At 38.6% G+C, this 14,072-nt stretch overlaps 1 protein-coding gene across 1 annotated transcript in view; it reads left to right on the top strand.

The window, feature by feature from the left end:
* The first annotated feature begins 4,833 nt into the window (after positions 1–4,833).
* The window catches only part of LOC133957956 (mucin-2-like), a 46,158-nt gene continuing 36,919 nt past the window's right edge, over positions 4,834–14,072 (top strand). Inside the window, exons 1-17 of the mRNA XM_062393009.1 lie at positions 4,834–4,913; positions 5,271–5,312; positions 5,389–5,647; positions 6,745–6,859; positions 7,975–8,059; positions 8,722–8,828; positions 9,085–9,295; positions 9,381–9,506; positions 9,625–9,742; positions 10,505–10,643; positions 10,833–10,943; positions 11,725–11,794; positions 11,966–12,103; positions 12,871–13,035; positions 13,184–13,278; positions 13,369–13,495; positions 13,702–13,957. Of these exons, the coding sequence (XP_062248993.1) occupies positions 4,838–4,913; positions 5,271–5,312; positions 5,389–5,647; positions 6,745–6,859; positions 7,975–8,059; positions 8,722–8,828; positions 9,085–9,295; positions 9,381–9,506; positions 9,625–9,742; positions 10,505–10,643; positions 10,833–10,943; positions 11,725–11,794; positions 11,966–12,103; positions 12,871–13,035; positions 13,184–13,278; positions 13,369–13,495; positions 13,702–13,957 (2,240 nt within the window). The 5' untranslated portion in view covers positions 4,834–4,837. The remainder of the gene's footprint in view (positions 4,914–5,270; positions 5,313–5,388; positions 5,648–6,744; positions 6,860–7,974; positions 8,060–8,721; positions 8,829–9,084; positions 9,296–9,380; positions 9,507–9,624; positions 9,743–10,504; positions 10,644–10,832; positions 10,944–11,724; positions 11,795–11,965; positions 12,104–12,870; positions 13,036–13,183; positions 13,279–13,368; positions 13,496–13,701; positions 13,958–14,072) is intronic.

Raw genomic sequence — 14,072 nt, 5'->3', positions numbered from 1 at the left:
TCAACATATCTGAACAATTCCCACACTAACTGAAAAGGAGTCTGATAACAAGTTAGCAAACTGGTATAACACTCTGTAGGCTTGTACCTCTGCAAAGGCCCAATTGTCTCCTTAAATTAAATCAAGCCACAACGAACTACACACAATCATAGATATCATACCTTAAATATGCCTAATTTTCCACCAAAGTTCATGCTCCATGGGACACTGGGGAAAATAAACTTTTAAAAATGAAAATATAAATCACTTTAAAAGAAGATATGAAATTCAAATTCACACAGAATGAGCCGCCAAAGCAGTGCAGGGAAAACACAGGTACATCATCATCTGTCATTATATCCTGGCGATGTTTTACTGTTTATTGACAATAAGTGCAATATTTCCACAAAGGAGGCTATCTGGTTTTAAAGTAAACTAGCAGACATCGACTTTGTTACGCTGAAACATGGGATGAGACCTACCCCGCCCCCTGCCTCCATTCCAGTAAGTAAAACGTATTCACTTATTTGAGGTTAGAAATTTTCCCTCAATTCAGACAATAAACTAAACGTTTGCAATACACTTGACAAAGTTTATTCAGGATTAGAAATGTATTGTCCAAACAGCTGAACTCACTGTGACGCCATGATAATTAAAATAAACATCCTGCCCAGGCCAAATTTTGGAAGCTAAATGCTGCCTCCTTAACCATCAGCAGGGACAAAAATCCAACGGAAGGAGGCTGTTATTAGCAGCAGAGCTGTTATTTTGCGCCCGACTATTTAATAATGTCAGACTATTGATATAGATCGTTGCCAAACAAAAGACAAGAGCCTTCAAGGAGCTTCAGGCTTCTGTGACCAAGTTACTAATATTAAGATGTTGAAAGTCCTTTGGTCTGTAGCCAACCTCGATTTATCCGACTATAAGAAGAAAATGGTCCTCAGATTGAACAGAGGAATAGTTCAAATGTAAAAAGAAAACTTGAAACTAGAATCAAACTGACATCAAATATCAAGATACAACAGTGTCCAATCAAACCATTTATTGCTTTCTGAACTGAGGTGGCCTACATAGAAAAAAAAACAAATGATAGTTTTCTAAAATACTTCATGGAGACCGTCCTTTGGACAGATCAAGCACATTGAGAGCTTTTTCGTAAAGTCATATCAGATCTGTTTTCAGAGAAGAAAAATGAAGTTTTCAAAGAAAATACACCGTCTATTCGGTAAAACATTTGCTGCAATATCTGTGCAGGGCACAATGAAATTATTCTGCTCTACATAAATAAAAACGTCAAACCGCCATCTCACTCTATACTGAGACTGATAAACATATTATTTTCCTTATGATGGGGAGGAAGAGTTCTTTTTTATGCTTCCGCATCTGTGGCTTTTGACAAAGCTGTTGAAAAGTACTCTCAAGTCATATACAGACGAGGGCAAGAGTTTGAGAACAGGTTTTGTGACTTTGATCAACTTGAGCCATGTGTGTCATTCATTTCAAATCCTTTCATGCAAGTGGACATGACATGCATTGCTGAGCAACTAAGTGCTATGTTTAACTTGGATGCTGGACAGGTGGAGATTGAAATTGTAACATTGCAAAATAACCTCCACATCAAAACCCATCAGTCTGCTCCAAACTTATGGTGCCTTGTGGACACAGGAACTATGAAAGTTGCCAGCCTTTTAGGTTCAACCTATCCCTGTGAATCAGCCTTTTCTAACATGAACTTCACCAAGAACAAACACAGAACACGCCTTACTGATGCACATCTACAAGACTCACTCAGAATTGCAGTGTCAAATTATAAACAACTTACATAACTGATACTTTGTATAAACATGGGACAGAGTTCATGATTTGCTCAAAAATGTTACAATGGTAGTGGTTAGTACAAACGAGACATGATTTGAAGATATGATAGTTAATGATTTCCTAAACATTTTTAGAAGTGATAATTTGTAAAACAATACATAACAGGTGTGATTTTGAACAAAATGCTACAAATGTGCTTATTCATACAAAACTGTCAAGAAAGATATTTACAAAAATATCAGAGATGTGATACCTCTGACCTTCAAATGTTGAAACAGATTAACAGAAATAAATGTTGCATGTTTTAATATATCTGTTTCCTACCATCATTGTCACAATAATTTTTAATAATTATTGTGAGGAATAATTAATATTGACGTGATCAGACGGTCTCTTCACATATATTATTATTATTATTACTATTAAAACGGTGATCTGTGCAACTTGGTTATTCACGAAGTTTGTATCAAACAAGCAGCCCTTCGTTCTCCTTAGTACCTTTGAAGTAGCTCTCAGTTTAAAAAAAGGTTGGGTACCCCTGATATAGAATATACTGTACTTCTAAAAGCAGCTGAGACTGGAAGGGGCCTGATCTTAGTCCTGTCCTTAGTCCAACTGAACATTTATGGGACGAGCTCAACCCGTTGCTTTGGAGAGGACCCATCAAGATTCTTACACAATGGAAAGATGACAGAGCAGACCACCCCTTCTGATCACTTTACTAATTAGTCACAACATTAAAACCAGTAACTAGATGAATTGTTGTGTCTTATCAGTGTGTTTTAGTTTAAGTCTAGCCATGAAAACATGCAAGATCGCCGACTGAGCTCTTTCTCAACAGACGAAGGCTAATGCATATGCAAAAATTCAAAATATACATTTGAACTGTTTTGTAAAAACTTGCAAGACTACGTGACATTTAATGCACAGGCACAATTGAGTGACTGGCATTTGGAAGAAACCTTAGTAACACAACACAAACACTCTAGTTGGTAAACAGAGTAGGGTTTTATTAAAGATGCACTACAGGATGCATATCCTGGACTTAGGGAGCTTAGTCATTCATCAACAGAAGCCTAGCAAACCTTCTCCTCCTTAGAGCAACACAGCATCATGTTAACATTTGAACAATACTGTGTGCGATACTATCGCTGATGGAGTGGTGGGTGTGGGCCGCTGATAATGAAGGTGTCTTGAGTACTCAAAAAGCCATTGATATAGATATAGCCATAGGTATTTAATATCAATCAAATGTTTTATTTGGTGCATTTTCATTTACTGACATTGTAACATTGGTACATTTAAAAAGAGTTATATTACACACAACACAAGCATGCTTAACAGGTGGCTGTGGCTCAGGAGGTAGACTGGGTTGCTGATAACCAGAGGGTCAGTTGTTCTATCCTTGGCTCCTCCAGACGTATGCTTAAGGTTCCTTGAGCAGTACTGACTTTAAGACTAGAAAAAATCTATATAAATACTGTGCATATATCCTTCAAAAAGGCTAGGTTGGGTTTATTAACTTATGGGCATACAATCTGTTAAAGAAATTGAATTTACTTAACTTATTATATTTGGGTAAATTAACCAAGACAAATTTGGGGACAGGAGAATTATACAAACATGTAGCTGCTACAAATGATGTTCCGATTTGTCTGGTCTGTACATAAACAAGTCCCTGCCAAAATTAGTTTGTAACAGGTTTTTAGGGTTTCTAAATTTAAACTGTTTTTTCTTAGTACAAAAGCAAAAGTCAAAGCAATGTGCAGCATTATCCTCTATGAATGAAGCTCTAAGATATGAAAACTGAAAACTACGGTGGCCCTGAGGGTTTACACATGACATTTCGTAAAATACAACATTGCACAAAATACAAAAATTCTGAAAACATATATTAAGGAAGACAACATGACAAAACATCTGAAAACACAAGCAAATGTTTGACAGTGTGAAAACTTATTCCTACAAGTGTCTAAGTACAAGTTCTTATTAGGCTGCCCTAGTGTTTAAAATGTTGAGTTTGTAGCCTGGGCTCCGACATGTTGCTTGAAATGTCTTCAGTTGGGGGGACTTGCGCTGTTGATGCACTGCTTGTGGATGCCAAAGTAAAGTGCTGTTATAGGAGTTCTGTTATCTTTAGTGTAGTCTGTACAGATGGAAAGCCATTTTAACTGCAATTCTTCTTCCCAGCTGTGAAATAATCCAGTTAACGAGGTGGCTCCTTATCTGATAAAAGCTAAAAGTGTTGTGTGTCAAAGTGGCAACATTAATTTGTATCCATCTGAAGTGATCCAATCAGAAGTGGACTGCTTGAGGTTCAACTGAGAACACGCCCATGAATCATTGAGGACACAATTGAAATATGTTTATTTTTGGGATTAAACATCATTTGCCATACAGTTAAAATTCATCTCAAACTCATCCTAGCATCCAGCAGATGTGGCATCCATATAGTGCATAATGCATATAAAAAATGCCATTCTTTTACTCTTTAATTATTTTATCTATTTCTATTCTATAATTCTACAATACCCATGTATGCTGAAGTATAAAGTTAGGGGCAAGGGACATAAACGTCAGCATTGATTATTGTTTATAATGTGATCAAAGATATGAAGATTGAGAAAAGTTCCATCACCAACATTTCATGCCAAACATTTTGTGCAGAGAATCAGAGACCTGAACAACCTGCTTGGTGCAGTAATGGAGTTGATGACATGTTTGATGAAAAAACAAATAGTAACCATTTGCGCATTTCTATATTTATTTAAGAGGTCTCTCTCTCTCTCTCTCTCTCTCTCTCTCTCTCTCTCTCTCTCTCTCTCTCTCTCTCTCTCTCTCTCTCTCTCTCTCTCTCTCTCTCTCTCTCTCTCTCTCTCTCTCTCTCTCTCTCTCTCTCTCTCTCTCTCTCTCTCTCTCTCTCTCTCTCTCTCTTCCCTGAAGCGGAAGCGGTGTAGCTCCACCTTGACTGACAGGCTATAAATGGATCCATCCTTCAGGTGAGCTCTATCATTCTGGGTCAGTCATTGGGAGCAACATGGGGACTACAGGACTCCAATGCGCATTGGGGCTCATATACCTAATGCTGCTGGTCGGCTCCCTCACTCAGACTGGTGAGTGATTAAAATTTAAAAGACGATTGGAGCTAAACATTGACAAAGCAACCGACTGATTCTACTGAAGTTCATTTTGTTGAATGGTGAAAAAAGAGAAGTTAGCTATCCCATTTAAACGTGTAGCTACAGCTACACGTTTAAATGGTAATTGAACCTTGTTTGGATAACTTCTACATTTACTTTGTATTTGTCTTTTAAATAGGATGAGAAACTTTAGAAATATTTATATAAAAGACATCATGGTTTTTTCAAATTTATTTCAAATATTAACAATACATTTTAGATATGGAATATTAATGGATTGAAGATTAAAATGGTAAAATTCAAAATGAGTATCTCTTCTGTACCCTACAGTTAACATCATTGCTCCTACAGACAAGATAAGCATGAATTCAGGTAACTGTGCAAATATACAACATTTATGTCTTTGGAATTTTTTCAAAATGATGTTCTAATGTTAATGTTGTTGTAGCTAATGCATCTCACATCGACCGAGTCTGCACGACATGGGGACACTATCACTTCAAGACCTTCGATGGGCGTTTCTTCCAATTGGCCTCCACCTGTAACCATGTCCTGGCCTATCAGTGCCAGGACGACTTTGAAAATTTCAACATCCAGTTGAGGCGCAAGATAGACGGCACATCAGTCACCATCAGCAACATCGTCCTGAAGCTGGAGGGCACAGTGGTGGAGCTCTCTAATAATGCAGTGATTGTCAATGGCAAGATGTAAGTTCAGTCCAGACAAATGAAATGCATCCATCCGGGACACTCTATACCCAATATGTTTAGTCATACTTTGTGTTTAATTTCTGCTACAATCTAGTGATGCTCCAAAATTCAGGTGAAATTCATCATTCAAATTAAATGCACATGATGTATTAGTGTTTAAGAGGACAATATTTGAAGTGGGACTCTAATGGCTAGTTATTGATCACAGTAATCAATAAACTGGCCTGAGTCAGTGGGGATTAAAACTCAGCAGAATAGCCCGAAGAGGAGTAAAAGAAACCAATTTGAAATATCGACAATCAGCATGTCTTGTGTAAATTATGTTGTAATGATGTCATTTTTATATTATTGAAATAGTTTAGTATCAAAATAAACAATTTTGTTTATAAACCACTAAACTCAATCAATTGAATAATAATCATAGATCACTTCAAAGTAAAATTATTGCCAAAAATTCTTTTTTTTATTGTCATTGATCATCAAATAAAAGCGCTTTATAAATACAAAACCATTACCATTTACCATCAAGTTACAACCCACACGTCACTTGGGTGCACAAGTGTTTTATGTGATTGACATGATTTCAGTGCCTCCCAGTGGCACAGAAGCAACAGCAGTAGACTGTGGCACTGTCACTACTCATTTCAACATACAGGCGGATTTTCACACTGTGATAAGTAAAGTTTGCATAGAACTTCTCAGTTAATCTTCATTCATCATAATTTCAACCTGATTTGATTACTATTTTAGCAGTAACATTGAAATAAATGATAAAAGTAATTTAATGGGCATTGGCATTAATGACGGTTAAATTTAACATTTTACATTTACTGATATCCGCAATCATTAATACTTTGAGACTGTTCACTGCATGCAAATAGAAGTAAGAACTACAAAGTTGTTTACTTTTCAACATTTGTTTCTGACCTGAAGGATGGAGACCACTGTAGTGTTTAGCCTCTTCCCGCAACTGCTCTCTACAGTTTCCTCATAACAAATTATTTTGTTCTCATCCACATTTGAAGCGAGAAAGGTTTGCCTCTATGTTTCGGCTGCTGCTCATTGTCACACTAACTCTGTGCGTTTTGCTGCAGAGTGTCTCTGCCGTTCGTCACGTTCGGGGTGACTGTGAAGGGAACCGCATCTAGTATCACTGTCGAAGCCAGGCTGGGAATCATGGCCATCTGGAACTTGGATGACTCCCTGGATGTAGGGAGAACACCCTCGCACTTGCACACATGAACCTTTGCGCTCACATGTATTTTGATAACATTTTAAACACGGAGGTTACTCACTGTGACCCTTCTGTAAACAGCTTATCAGTATCTTAATGTTTGAACTGCATAAGCCTGGGGCATAAGTCAAGACCAATTTACTTGTTAGAGGGATAAAGTTGATGTTTTCTTTTCATGACCAATCTATCTCTCTAACAAGTGTTGTCTGGACCACCACAGTCTGATAAAGCTTATCTTTGCAACAGAAACTCTGCTCTTATCCAAAGGCTTCATACATAAGAGTCATTCAGCTCATTGAGCTATTGAGCGCTACCGCAGTTGTTCACAAACCAAGTTGGTAAAAGTAGACAATAAGATTAAGTGTGCACAGCAGCCTGCACTTTAAAAGAGTCTGAATGTTTACTTTATGTCAATAGGTTAGAACCTGTATTTACCAGTGTAGTGCTGTCTTATGAATGTAAAGACATATGAGAGCCATGACTAAGTCTTGAAGAATAATGTATTATATGAAACAGGCTCCAGGCCTAAGTGAAACATTTTACTTGCCCCTGTGGCAGAGCTCACTAAGGTCTGTTTTAACACAGACAAAGTTGGCTGAAAAAAACAACAACCCCGGTAGCTGAGGTAGCAGTGAAAAGTCTGACAAATATTGATCAAGGCTCACTCAGATTGTCACTAGGTGAGTTTGTGGAATACACATTGTCCTCAGCAGATCAACAAACAATAATTATCATTGCTCAATTGTTCTTGGTATTGTTGGTATTTGAAATAGTGACATTTACAGCTGACTCCTTTTATTTGCAGAGTAAATGTCGCACTAGCTACAAAAAAAATGTGTTTCTCCTCTATGACAGTCACCACACACTGCTAACCAAGAAGCTGCTGTGTGATATATACCAGTTTCTCTTCTTTTTCTGGTACATGAGCGGTTTGTTTAATTCCCAAGTGAATTACACAGACAAAATCACACAATTCAAACTGTTTTACATACTGTGTTGCAATCCTAAAAGACATCCATGAATCATAAACGTGTAAGTCTAAACTTGTGAACTTGGCATTCACTACTATATGTTTGGGCTCTGTTCACAGATCGAGATTGACGACAAATACAAGAACCAGGTCTGTGGACTCTGTGGAAACTTTGACGGCTTATCCAATGATGGTGAGAATGACGGTTCGATTCGTTGCAGGCTTATGGAGGGGAGCTCTATATTCCATTCTGTTTGTGTGTGTCTCTCTTGCCATGGCTTGGCTGTCACTTTCCTGTCCTTCTCCTCTGTCTGTCATACAGCCACAACATTAAGTGGACATCCGTGTGCAATGTTAAAAACGTTCATGTTAAAACATGTGACTTGAGTGCTGCGCCATCATCTGAATTGTCATAGCAGTTAGACGCAGCATTGTGTTAATTAGTGGTGACCCTTGGAGACATATATACTTGAAATTGGTATTTTAATGAAAACAAACAAAGACATATTTTTTACAAATATATATTTAATTTCCATTATACAGAAAAGTCTGTGGCTTGTTTCAGACCTCTGCCTGAAATTCTCAAATGATGCTTTCAGTGGAGCCTAGCTTCTCTTAACCCCCTTGTAATTCAAACCATACATATATATATATACACACACACTGTAGCTTAACCATGTCTCCAACTCTAAGAAGAGGGGAAAGAAATTCACATTTACACTACTCAGTCGAAAAACAACAACAACTTGCTTTGCATATAGAAAACTGTTCTTCCTAAAAATTTAAAAAAAGTAGCAATTCTCATAAAAATGGCAAAAAATTGAGTGAGATACAATTATTGACTGACTCTACTGTACTGTACTGTAGGATCTGATGAGTCTGAGGAAGACTCTGCTGAAAACTTCCAGGTGGATGATCCATCAGAGCCGTGTGAGGAGCCTGAGCTGAGTGCCGTGGAGAGCTGTGGAGATAAGGTATTATCCTGGATAGATGAGATGAGATAGATGAGAACGACTGGATGGAGCATGCTTTACAAAATATAACATGTTAATATTTAACTTGTCCAGTTAGACAGGTTCTTAATTTCCATAAAATGTTAACTAGTTCCGTCTTGCAACCAAGATCAGTCATTACACTTCCAATCAGTTGATTACCTGTTGTTCAACTTGTTATGTGTTAACACGTTACGAAGAAGTTGTATTTACCTGGTGTTTTTTGTTTTTATTTCAGGATTATTGTGACCAGATATTCACCACTGCTCCGTTCAGCGACTGCAAGGACCGGCTGGATGTGGAATCCTTCAGTAAAGCCTGCATGGCTGACTTGTGCAATTCTGCAAATGACAGCGCCTCCATCCTCTGCCAAACCATCTCAGAGTACTCCAGAGAGTGTATCCACGCTGGTGGCAAACCCCAGCAATGGAGGAATGAAAGTTTTTGCTGTAAGGGTGCTTATTTCTAATCTGCTAACTTGCTTACGGCTTGATTGTCTCTGGTACAGCAAGATTTACGTGTTTGTCTCTACAGACAAGGAGTGTCCGTATAAAATGACCTTCTTGGAGTGTAGCAGTGCATGTCCCGACACCTGCTCCACCCCTCAGGCCAGCCAGACATGTGACAGCCACTGCCATGATGGTTGCAGCTGCCCTGCCGGTATACACACACATTTCATACATACATGATAATACCATATGTAAGAAAATGCAATCTAACATGTCAAACACAAAATAAGCCTGACAATGAAGATTGTCATGTCCCTCCTCCCCCTCAGGAAAGGTGTTTGATGACATCAGTGACTCTGGCTGTATTGTACAGTCTGAATGTGCATGCCTGTACAACAACAAAGTGTACCAGTCAGGAGAGTCGTACAATCACAGCTGCAGATCCTGGTGAGAGAGACGAGAACTACATTTAACTTCATTTAGAAAAGCAATTTTCATTAAACCGCTTTCACTTCAAAATGCTGATCCCTCAATTGACCAAAGATTGATATGAACAAAATTTTGACAAAGAGTACAATTAGGGTCTTTTCGTTTATTTCCTTTAGTATAGATAAGCAAGAACAAAACATTTTTATTAAAAGTATGCCGCAACGTAAAACCTGTTGGACGTTCAATGGTCCTTCATTCGTAAGACAAAAAGTAGGTGATGTACAACATGATTTGGTCAAATGTGAGAGGCAGAAGCTTATTTGGACACTGAACATGTGAGGAAGAGGAATTAATTTCAGAATGTTTTGAAATATATGATTTACAACTAAAGTAAATAATAGCACTCTGACGATATCTAGAGTTTGTTCAAAGCATTAATGTCACACCTTTGTCAACTTACACCAACTGTTACTTTAATATAAAGTAAGCCCCTACATTTCCTCCCTATTCATTGTTAATGTGGATAAATGTTAATTTTAGGTTTTGGTCAATGTTAATTTGTTTGTCTTGTTTCTCTTACCATTCCATAATTAATTTTGGCTGTAATGAAGCTGGCTTAACTCTGATTACTATAAAAAAGTGGAGCATTGTAAAAATTGTTCACGATATATTTAAAAAACTGTTGCTTAATCATGTTGAGATTACTTCAGGGAATTTAATTGTCATGACATGATAACACCACTGAAATAATACTGAGTGTGTGTGTGTGTGTACCGACAGTGAGTGTCAGGGTGGTAAGTGGAACTGCATTGAAGAGAACTGCCCAGGAACCTGCTCAGTGGAGGGAGGAGCTCACATCAACACCTTTGATGGAAAAGTCTACACCTTCCATGGGGATTGCTCCTACATTCTGGTTAAGGTAGACACTGTCATGAGGAACAATGCTTCTCTTCTGCCACATACACAAGAGGGTTACACCTTATTCACACAACCCTCCCTACATGGCATGCACATTGCTGTACAGTAACAACAGAGAAATCTCAGTGTGTCCTGAACCAGATTGGTGTTTGTTGTTGGTGATGAGCTTTGTTTCTTATGTGTGTTGCAGCAAGCTGATGGTTCCCTATTCACTATGCTGGTGGACTTGCTCAAGTGTGGTATATCTGACAAACATACCTGCCTCAAGGCTGTGACACTGTCCTTATACAACAACTCTCTGGTAAGCTCCAGACACAAGCATACATTTACATACACACAGTCGTTTCTCCATGACTCCTGAAGACAATACATTGAATTACATTGATTTCCTCAAGACTTTCTCCAACCTTATCACAAGTTAATGTATAACCCCAAGTCTTACTCAACCCTAACCTAGAGTTCAGTCAGACAACTCATGTTTAAATGTTTTTTGTAACAGTAGAACAGGTTAGTGTTTGGTGTCTATGCTTCAACTTATTCACTCCCACAGATATGATGGGAGTGATGAGCAAATACTTGTAACCCCCCTCATCGGAGCCTACAGGTGGATGATGAGGTGGTGGAGGGGCTGAAGCAATCGGTTCAGCAATTCTCTCTGCTTAAAAAGACCACCTAGTAATGTGGATGTGTATTATAGATGGTTGTGGAGAGTGGGGTATATCACGTGGTCTGTGTCACATGATCGTAGCAGCGTAGCTCGAGTTGGCTGCTTGAACTAGCTCACAGGCGTCGCTCCACTGTGTACACACCCTTCCACAGATGCTAGTAATTATGCAGTCAGGAAACACACTGATGAACAGATCCAGGTTGAATGCAGGTACTTCAATAATATGTATACACAGTCTGAAAAGGGTAGGGATCACAGTTTTGCAATTGATGGCTTATCTGATATATCTCAGTTGTCCAATCCTCACCTACAAGGTACACCAAGCAAGTTTAACTTAGCAAAGCTTTAAACAGACACCATCATTACTGTTGGACTAATGTTTGATGTAAACTAAAATGTGTTTTTCCACAAACAGGTTGTTAAAATCCAGGAGTCCGGGCAGGTCTTTATAAACAACATCCCTTCTCAGCTTCCACTTTTCACACGTGAGTTACCTTAAATCATAACAGAGTTTTTTTTTTTTTTTTTTTGGGGGGACTCTAATCTCCTTTCTTGAGTGCGGGAAAAAACATTAACCAATTTAGGAGAAAAAGTAATTATGGTCAAATATCTTTCAATGACTGGACAAGATTTTCAATGTCTCTGAACAACTGCAGCGGATCTGGGTGTCTTCACGCCATCATCCTTCTACATGGTTATAAGCACTAAAGTGGGCTTTCAAATAATGGTCCAGCTGGTGCCTCTGATGCAGGTCTTCATTACAGCTAATCCTTCCCTCAAAGGAACAACCTCTGGTAGGACTTCATTTTATTATAAAAAGCTTCCTCCACATTTTTCTTTAAGGTTCTATGGGTACTTATAATGCCTCTCTTCGTTTTGTCATATATATATCTATATATATATATCTATATATATATATATAGATATAGATATATATAGATATATAGATGTCCACATTACATTTTCATATAATGAGGAAAACAATAGTAATGTGTGTAATTAATACTTAGCCATCACACTGCTCTGAACACCCATGGTTTCGATGTTTTATTTGGTCATACACTCAATGCAAAGGTTGTTCTTCCATAACAGTCTACTGAAGTATTTAGAAAGGTGTTTAATGCACTGAGGCCACACAAGACATCTGATCACTCACATCACTTTCTGGGGTGGCCACATTCTTCTTTCTGACACTAATGTGTTGTTAGCCACACTGAAGGCCCAGTTTACTCAGCTGATGTCTCTGACCTGCTACGGTTTTATAATCAACCAAAAGTATTTTTACACTTGGCAACCAACATTCTTTCTAAATTAACATGTATTGATTTTCTTTTACTTTCTAAATGAGTGAATCTTATTTTGGCGAGCTGCGTGCAGCACCTTAACGTATCCAGGATAAGTATAACCCCTTTAGTTAGCTTTTTTACCAGTATTTAACTATGTCAATCATTCTTCAATTTAGAAACAAACAGTGGAAAAGTGTATAGGTTTGTTATACTTCACCCATATTTTCATATGGGTAAATTTTGGGTTTGTGTTAAACTGTAATTTTGTCCGTTAGGATTGTGTGGGAACTTCAACGACAAGGTGACTGATGACTTCAAGGTGATGAGTGGGCTGGTGGAGGGCACCGCTGCGAGCTTTGCCAACACGTGGAAAACCAGAGCCAACTGCAAAGACATAATAACAGATTATGGACACCCTTGTAGCAATGGCATCAAAACGGGTATAGCTCTCTTTACATCATATATTGGTTATCACATCATATTTGAATAAGGCATGCCATGCCATACAATGCTATATTTTAGAGTAACTCATGTCATTTTCAGGAATATGATGTTATTTAACAACCTCTGGATATTTCTGTGTCTCAGAGGGTTACGCCCAGTACAGTTGCTCCAAACTGACGGATCCCGAGGGAGTGTTTGCTCCTTGCCATTCTGCCATTAGCCCCACCTCGTACAAAGATGTAGGTCTGCACATACAAAGCTGGAATGACAAATAAACTAAACGACCGTACCCTTGTTCATGTGTCTGTGCCCACAATGTCTCCTCACAGAACTGCATGTATGACAGCTGTAACTGTGACAAAAGTGAGGTCTGCATGTGTGCTGCAATCTCCTCATACGTCTATGCCTGTTCAGCGGCAGGAATCCACCTGACTGGCTGGAGGTCGACCATCTGTGGTGAGCGAAACCACGAGGGCTCCTTTATTTTACTGTGGCAATAACTTTTGTAATAATCTTTTGTGATGATCTTTTAATGTTGATAGGGACCATCTGAGACCTGGATGACTCAGCTGCACTTTATACTCTATGAGCCTTTGCTTTTGCCTATTTGCAACAATGAATTTGAACAATTTAATCTCTGACCTATTTTTCTCTCCTACCAGGCAAATTCAGTGAATCTTGTCCAGAAGAAACAGCGTATGCCTATAATATGACCAGCTGCATGCGTACGTGCCGCTCCCTGAGCCAGACTGATTACTCCTGCCAGTACGGCTTCCCCAGAGTGGACGGCTGTGGCTGTAATGAGGGAACCTATTTGAATGAGGAGAAGAAGTGTGTGGCCAGCTCAAGCTGTCCCTGTTATGATAAAGATTCCATTATTCCTGCTAAACAGACTTTCACCAAAGACGAACAAACATGGTAAGTACAGAGGGCAGCGGTGCCAACAGTTGAGCTTTAAGCAGCCACCAATAGTGTGCTTTATAGGTAAGGATTACCGGAGTCTAAGACTGAAAATAATATATATATATGTATA

This window comes from Platichthys flesus, chromosome 1 (assembly GCF_949316205.1).
Source record: "Platichthys flesus chromosome 1, fPlaFle2.1, whole genome shotgun sequence".
Classification (NCBI taxonomy): domain Eukaryota; kingdom Metazoa; phylum Chordata; class Actinopteri; order Pleuronectiformes; family Pleuronectidae; genus Platichthys; species Platichthys flesus.
Note: the sequence above shows the minus strand (reverse complement) of the source record. Positions and strands in the feature narration are given on the sequence as shown.